We start from the raw sequence: 8,132 nt of genomic DNA, 5'->3' as shown, positions 1-8,132 counted from the left end.
TTCCATCACCTTCGTGCAATTGCACACGAAACCCACCATTATTGGCGCGCCCACCATATGCATTATGGATTGTTCAATTCGTAATGCATTTGTACTGCGGATTGAATAATTCGTTATGTTTTTTTTGTATTACAGGTTGAGCAATCCGTAATGCAAAAAAAATACATTACAGATTGAGAATCCATAATACATTTGTGTTACGGATTGAACAATCTATAATGCGATTGGAGGTACCAAAATTCAGCACCACACTTACTTATTTTCTTGACCAAAACTCAACGTCGCAATGATGCACACTTCACTCCCCTAGCTTTCTAGTCTCTCCTCACACTCATGTTCACACACTTCACTTGAAGAAAAAGGGTATATTAGAAAATTTAGAGGTGCGTTAAATAATTATCTTTTTTTGTGGGAGCTTACCAGGCTTGTCCTTATGCAGCCCAGTACATGATATTTGACTCTCTTTTTTTGTACAAGTTTTTTTTAAGTGTTGGAGGGCACATGTTATTTGAGGCGTTCATTTCTTGCACTCTCACTGTTACACTATTGCATCCTGTACCTCCTATTGTATTAAAAAAGCTCTTTCTAGAATACAAATTTATATTCTAGAATGTAGTGTGTGAAGTGTTGAATGGAAGAGTGAGAGTGCACGATACAATAACCGTTATTTTGAGTGACAATTTATAAGACTATAACCTCTGCTTTCTGATTTACAAATTTTCTTATATTTAATCTATGTTTCACCTAGCAACTATTGAATTTATTAGTATCCCTAATACTCCAACAACAACGACAATGAGTCAATGACAACAACCGAGACACAATCTCTTAATTAATTAAATTATATTTAATAATTTAATGGTATTATTAATAAATATATTAAATTGTTTTTGCTGAATTAATAAATATATTAAGTCTAGGATTCAATTTGATCAAAATAAAAAAAAATAAAACATATGTAAAATAAAGCATTAGGCCAAATTACAAAAATTTTAAAAAAAGAGAACTAAAATTGTAATAAAAAATAGAAAGATCAAAATTGTGACATGTGAATCATTTTGTGTAGGTTTATTTTAGCTTAACTAAAAGTCAAATTTGAATCTTGAATATATAATTCTGTTAAATATTTGGAGATAATTATAGCTTAAAGTGATTCTATCTTACTCAACTAAAATTGTCTTTCATAAAAGATACTGATGATTTATAAAAAAATTAAAGCACGATCAAAATTACAATTCAGTCTATTTCTTATTATCCTAACGTGTAGTGAAATTTCTCATCATATCGTCTATTAATATTAATATTTTTTTTGCTTAATGAGAAGAAAATTCTAATTTCACCCTTATACAATGAAGCCAAATAATTTAAAAGTCGAAATACATTAATTCGAAATTGAAATGCATGCTATGGCCTATGTATAAGAGGGATTCTCACTTTAGCACTAAATTATATCTTGAGAATTTCTCATCTACCAAATGAGAATTTAGTTGGGCAAAAAGAAAAGGCACCAATAAGTGCAGTGGCTCGTACATAATACTTGATCAAATTGCATCCCTCTTTTTTTTTTTAGCATATATTGGGTTAAATATTTTAAAAAAATCACTTATTAATTAATGATTTTCCGTTTGGTTAGATTTTATCAATATAGTTTTTTTTAATGAAAATTAAATTGTTAATATAAATATTGTGAACTTATATTAATAAAAAAAGTATACTATATTAATAGTGTATTGTATTGATGTAATATATCGATTTCTTAATCCAGCAAAAAAAAATATTGATTTCTTATGTTAATAAAATTATTTATTAGTAGGCTTAAATATTTTTTTTCATGTAATTTTATATTTTTTTCATTTTAATCATTACAAAACGTGTTTATTTTACTTTTCGTCCTTAAAATATGTTATATAACATTTTTTTATTGTTCAAAAGTATTTTTTTTACTGTTCAAAGTGTTGTCTAAAGCCTTTTAAGAACAATAAATAAAACAAATACATTTTATAAGAACTAGATATTTTTTTTTGGTGGGACGAAAATAATAAAAAAATATTAAATTAGCGGGACAAAAATGTGTTTAAGTTTTATTAGTATAATACATAATTTTAATGTAAATTTACAGCATTTAATATCTATACTAAAAATTTATTTCATGTTAAACAAAATTTATACTAGAGTTAAATTCAAATATAATGTTACTAAATAGATTTTTTTGAGTGGAGCTCATGGATTTGAGTAGTTTCTTCAGTATATAATGACAAGTCTGACAAATTCATTAGGTCTGCTTATGGGTTGATGGAGCAACCCAGATATTTAATTTTTAATGGTAATATTTTATTCGGAGGTAACTTATAAATATAAATTAATATTGAAGTTTGCGGTAAGTTATTTATAAATATTATAAAAGTTTGTGATGAACTCTGAGTTTAGAATAATATAACATCTCCTTCTTCGTACTTTATTATTATATTGCAAAGAAAGGATACCTTACAATGCAATTTACAGTGATCAACCAAATATCACATGCAGTTCAACTTATAAGAAAAAGTACATATCTTTAACTTATCATTGAATTAATTAAAAGCGTGAAAGAAATTCTCATTGGCCAATCCAACACGATACATTACCATCTTACGAAATATATATTATAAAGCCATTAGCTATAATTTAAGCAAAGATGTTCACTTTTCTCAGCTGCATCAATTTGAAAAACCAATTCAATTATGTCTCATAATCAGATTAATTGGTCAGAGAATGATTATTAATTATTTTGGTTGATAGCTGCTTTGTGCCATCTGTTTTGAATAAAATCAATATGAACTATATTAGAAAAATATTAAACTGCTTTAGATCAGTAACGTTACTTCAACTTCTGAAGATTAATTAGTAAACGTTGGTTTACATGTCTACCAAAAAAAAAATTTGTTGGTCTTGATTTCTGCACAAGAAGATAAAATTAGGTCTAAAATTATATTTTCAGATTTACAACACGTTGGTCTATATGCATTTACTCGTCACTGTACCGCGTACCGTGCACAGTTTTTCGCATTTTATTACATATAAATTTCCCATCTAACATAATTTTCTCTGTATATATGTTTATTTATGATAGGTAATTTGCGTCAAATAATGTGTGTCGGTGTCAACTTTTGTTCAATTCTATTTTAACTGCATGCATGATACATTGAATTTGATGCTGTATCTGCAACTTCAGTACCCCAACAATATGCATCCAATAATGTTAGCATGAAGTATTTTTCCTTTGCTTGTTTTTGTAATTTGTTTTTTTTTCCTGCACTTAGTTTGGCTCCACTATGGCCATATTGAAGTGTCTCACTCAACAATGACTTTGCCATCTGGAATGAGACTATGAGAGTCATTATTCATGGAATAAGACAAAGTTTACATGTGGAAATGTTTTTCTCCAACCTCCATCTGGAAACATAGAACACTGACTTATGATGTTTAGGACGGTGCACTTAATGGCAGAGAGACTCGCACACTTGGAATTCTTTCCCAACAATGAATGGAATGTTGGAAATCCACTCGTAAATTGAGGGTATATTTCAATAACTTTTTTAAGGCAATTGCTACAAAAATGGAATGATTTTTTTTCTTTTTTGTTTAAAAACAAAATTACTATTAACATTTAATCATGTACATATTCAGTATTCTCATTATGATTTTTATTGTACCTCTAACATAAATTTCAATAAAAAAAAATCGTTTATTAATTCTTTAGCTAGTGTTTCTAGAATATTGATCAACATTTATTAAAAATAAAAATGAGTAAACAGTACTAATACTTATTAAACTCAAAAAAAATTATTTATTTCAAAAAAATGGTACAACTACTTTCCAAATACAAAACTTTAGTTTATTTATTTATTTATTCTTCCTTTTATCAGTTTATGTCTGTCATAGTGTTATTATTCCAAAGTGCCATTGCCAATTGTGAACTTTCACACCTTAATTGTTTTTTTTTATACTTTTATAGAGGGTGTAGATAATGAGAGAACCCAAAATCAGAGTTCCGTAAAAGCACCCATTTTGCATTTGGAACTTTGCACTGAATCAGATAGAGAAAGATTGTAATGAAACGTAATGCCAATAGCAAGATTATCTACAAAGCATCACATATAGTATTAATTTTGTTTATAATATGATTAGTGGAAAATCATTTCTACTGATGACAATTTGGCCACCACTAGTGAAGGAAGTGCATGAAATGGAAAGCACAACAACTCATGCAATGCAGCCCATGTTAGTTTTTTTTTTCTCTCTCTCTCACTCTCCTTTGAAAACTAAACAAAACAAAATACTAAATCAACAAACGCGTTTGCTCTCAAATGAGAAGTATTTGTCGGTTCCAATAAAATTAAATTAAAAGATACTGACAAAGAATTCATACTCCAAGGAAAACTCAACCTTATGTGACACTTCACCTTTTTTGTTTGATAACATAACTTAAGTACATGACATATCACCTCTTATTGCATGCTTTGATTGAACAAGTCTTAGTCAATGCTCACCATACCCCATTGCCCCCTGATCATTTTCTCCTCTCCTTCATTCCTTTACCATTACTCCTCCAAAGTCCAAACCACACCCTTCATTGCTAGAACAATAATCTATGCATAAGAAATTGAAAAGGAGATAAAGCATATTTTTTTCTTTTAAAAGATCATAGATGGGTCAAGTGATACATGTTGCGGTGGTGGCAGCATCCTTGGGATGTGTTTCAACCCTTTTGATGGTTTTTATATGGCGTTTGTGTCACCACAAGAAAGAGCACAGAAACTTTGTCCAACCCAATAGTTTGGCCAGAATGGAGAGCCTCCAAGCAGGAATTGCAAGACTTCATCAACAACCAACAATCTATCACCAATTTGCTGATCACAAAAACAAAAACAAAGGCAACTTTTATGTGTTTCATAATGGTGTCTCTAGAAGAGGACATTTGTTTAATTGGGATGATCATCCCTACCTTCTTGTTGATGCTGTGGAAAATGGTTGGTCTAGATTTGCTTTTACTAACTACAAGAGCAACATGCCATCTCCTTCAAAGAGATCAACCTCAACCCTTTTAGGAGCATGTGCTGCTGGTGAATATGGAAGGGAAACTGAGGCTGAGATAAGCTGGGAAGTGTGTAATGGATCAGCTGAATATATGCAGAAGATTAGGCTCAATCCTGGGTTGAAATTTAAAAATGTTCTTCACACAAACAACTTTTCCAATATGACTGTTGCTTCTGTCATTAGGACTGCTCTGCCACTTCCTGGCCCTCCTTTGGGGAACTATGCCTTCCCACAAGAGGCCTATTTTGAAATCACCATCTTGTGTTCTTGTGTCGATGATGATCATGAATCAGTTGTCGCGAAGAGAGAAGGTGAGAAGACAAAACTCCTCATTGAAGATGGTTCAAATGGAACAGGTGAATTGGACAGTGTTGAAGAAATGAAACTTGGACAGAAAGAGGGTGGTGGAAAGAGTGGTGGATCTGTGATGTTCTCATTGGGGTTAACAGCTGGAGGGGGTGTTCCTTTGAGAGTTCCAGGTAGCTACCTTCGGAGCATTGGATTCAATTCCAGTGGTTCTGTCTTTCTTGAAGGTAACTGAATTACCTACCCTTGTTTTATTGCTTGACATGTTCTTTTTTATTTACCATTTGAGCAAAGAAAGGCTTCAAGGCCATTACATTTCCTATAGGTCCTAAATTTGTAGACAAGAGGATAGGGTCATTATTCATTAGGTGGGGTAGTGATAAGTGCAGTACAAATTCAAAATTAATGAGTCATAACTCTTAAAGTTTTGGCTTTGTGCTTATGTTTTAGAAACAGAACAGCTTGACCCAATTAAAGACACATTTCTAATTCTCACCTAAAACATCTACATCAAAGGCCCACATGAAATGTTTTAACAGTCCACATTCCACAATATAACTACAATGTCGTACTTAGAGCAGACTAGACCAGTTATAGTTGTGTTATAGTAATGATTTTAATGGACAAAATTTAAGTGCTTTTTTTTAAGTGATTTTAGTGTTGTTCTCCTGTTAGAATTTGAGTTTTACCTTGATAACTTATGCTAATATTCAAAACAAACCTTTATTATGTGGATTAAAGTGGAGCCCTAATTCTAATTGAAAAACAGTATCATAAGCATACAAGGAGCTGCATTTTAAGTTTTGTCTGATTTTAATTTGTATGTTCATCTTTCCACATAACAATTTTACAACCAATCAAAAGATAAAGATAATATTCAAATAACTTCTGCAGGGCTTTCATTGTTTTTTTTTATTATTTTAATATATCTTGAGTTTTTTTATTGGTTATTCTTTTAGTTATTGTGTTTATGATAAATTCACTCACTTGTACCAAGGAGGTCTAGCTCAATTAGTTGAGCATGGTGTGAGTATAGTAAACCCCCTAGTACTGTCTTCGATTCTTACATATAAAAAAAAAAACCACTCACTTCTACATATATAGTTCAATATTTTTGCTGATTTATTCATGTTCCTTTTGACACATCTAAATTGTGAAACTTGGATACAGGAATGAAACTTGTAATGGAGTCTGAGAAGGCACAATGGGTAGGAACTGATAGGGTAATTGGTTGCGGGTTTGATCCAAGGCAGAAAAAGGTTTTCTTCACATTGGACTCAGAGTTGGTGCATGTCATTCACTGTCAGTCAGAGGAATTTGGCACTCCACTCTGTCCAACTTTGGCTGCAAATATAGACATTCAGGTTTTGGTTAATTTTGGACAAAGTGCATTCAAATATGCACCTGCAAATGCACAAAGAACACCAAATCCATGCTTCATAGCCCCACTTGTGAATTCCCCTGGTGCTACCCTTGGTTATGATGACAGCAAGGAGCTCTTCTCCATGGGAAGGATTGATTCTCAGTGGCTTAATCGATCCGCAAACAAAGGAAACATCCCCAATGGGAATAATACTCAAATCTTAGATTTTGATGAGGCTGATCTATTTGAAATAGTCTTGGATGGTTCAGAAAAGTCTCAAAACACAGTGTCATAGCTCATAGCAAAGGAGGCATAATTCAATGTGGTTGTCTTGTCTCAGGGAATTAACCTTATTTCTCCTTGCTCAAATACCCTTTGATCTCTCTTGGACCCTTTTTCTTTCTCCTCAAAACATAGTGCGGTAACTGGAGAGGATCTAGGTCCATTCAAACATGGGTATGGTATGGCTTTGCTGCACATACATCACCTTCATCTGAGAAGCATATTCGGCTGCCATAGGGGCTTAATGAATCAGTCGTATATTGAATGTAGAAAACACACCGAAAGAAGTTCATATACATGGCTGACTTTATTGTCAAATGTGGAGAGTTTAACACTGACTAACTAGTCATAACAGTTTTTTTTTTTTTTGTCTCTTCTTTTCTATTCTTAGCTCTTAGAACATAGTTTTCTTCTTTGGTGGCTAAGCACCTAGTTTTGCTTTTCAGAAGAAAACATTTCCTTTCATATGTAAATAACTAACTATGTAATCTGATGTAGTATATTACACTTTCTGGCTTTTTCTTTCAACTTTCTACAAACATTCTAATTGCAAAGCGGCACCATGATGAAAAATGTTATGCAACAAGAGCAAATTTTCATAGATATTATTTACAATGAAATCTTTCTTATCGGTTTTCTCTAATGTTCTTCTTTGGTCTCTTTGATCTCCTTTTTAACTTGACTAAAAATATCCAAAAATCTATCGTGGCTTCGTGAGTGATCCATGTTCATTATATTGATGAATTTTATGTTGGTCGTTGAGGGCCTAACACAAACCTTCCTCCTTTACCCAGGGTTGAGACAGGTTTGGGACTGACTATGAAATCATAAGCGGAGTTATGACAAAAAATGTTACAAGCAGGAAAAGTGTTTCATTCACATCGTGGCTATTAATAAAGCCACGAAGAATCCTTATTATCCTTATTGATTAAAAAAATTACAAGAAGAATCCTGAAAGGGTTATATTTGTATGGAGCAATTTCCTGTTACAGATGATTCGGCAATTCATGAAGCCCTTTTCTAAGTGATAAGCATTTTTTCTTTTGTTGTTGTTGACAAGATTTGGCTCTAACAACGAAACTTTGAAAATGCAACCAATAATAGC

The 8,132-nt window shown here is 32.0% G+C and overlaps 1 protein-coding gene across 1 annotated transcript; it reads left to right on the top strand.

The window, feature by feature from the left end:
* The first annotated feature begins 4,372 nt into the window (after positions 1-4,372).
* LOC100810314 (uncharacterized) lies at positions 4,373-7,555 on the top strand. Its single transcript, XM_003550282.5, has 2 exons — positions 4,373-5,609; positions 6,553-7,555. Exons 1-2 carry the CDS (start codon positions 4,688-4,690, stop codon positions 7,038-7,040), a joined length of 1,410 nt encoding a protein of 469 aa, XP_003550330.2. The 5' UTR covers positions 4,373-4,687; the 3' UTR covers positions 7,041-7,555.
* The last annotated feature ends 577 nt before the right edge of the window (positions 7,556-8,132 follow it).

This window comes from Glycine max, chromosome 17, assembly GCF_000004515.6.
Source record: "Glycine max cultivar Williams 82 chromosome 17, Glycine_max_v4.0, whole genome shotgun sequence".
Lineage (NCBI taxonomy): Eukaryota > Viridiplantae > Streptophyta > Magnoliopsida > Fabales > Fabaceae > Glycine > Glycine max.
The sequence above is the reverse complement of the archived record's forward strand: the minus strand, read 5'-3'. Positions and strand labels throughout refer to the sequence as shown.

Excerpts from the sequence above, each read along its gene's own strand:
- LOC100810314 (XM_003550282.5), top strand. The coding sequence starts at position 4,688 with ATGGGTCAAGTGATACATGTTGCGGTGGTGGCAGCATCCTTGGGATGT. Across the intron at positions 5,610-6,552 it reads TGGTTCTGTCTTTCTTGAAG|GAATGAAACTTGTAATGGAG; the intron begins GTAACTGAATTA and ends ACTTGGATACAG.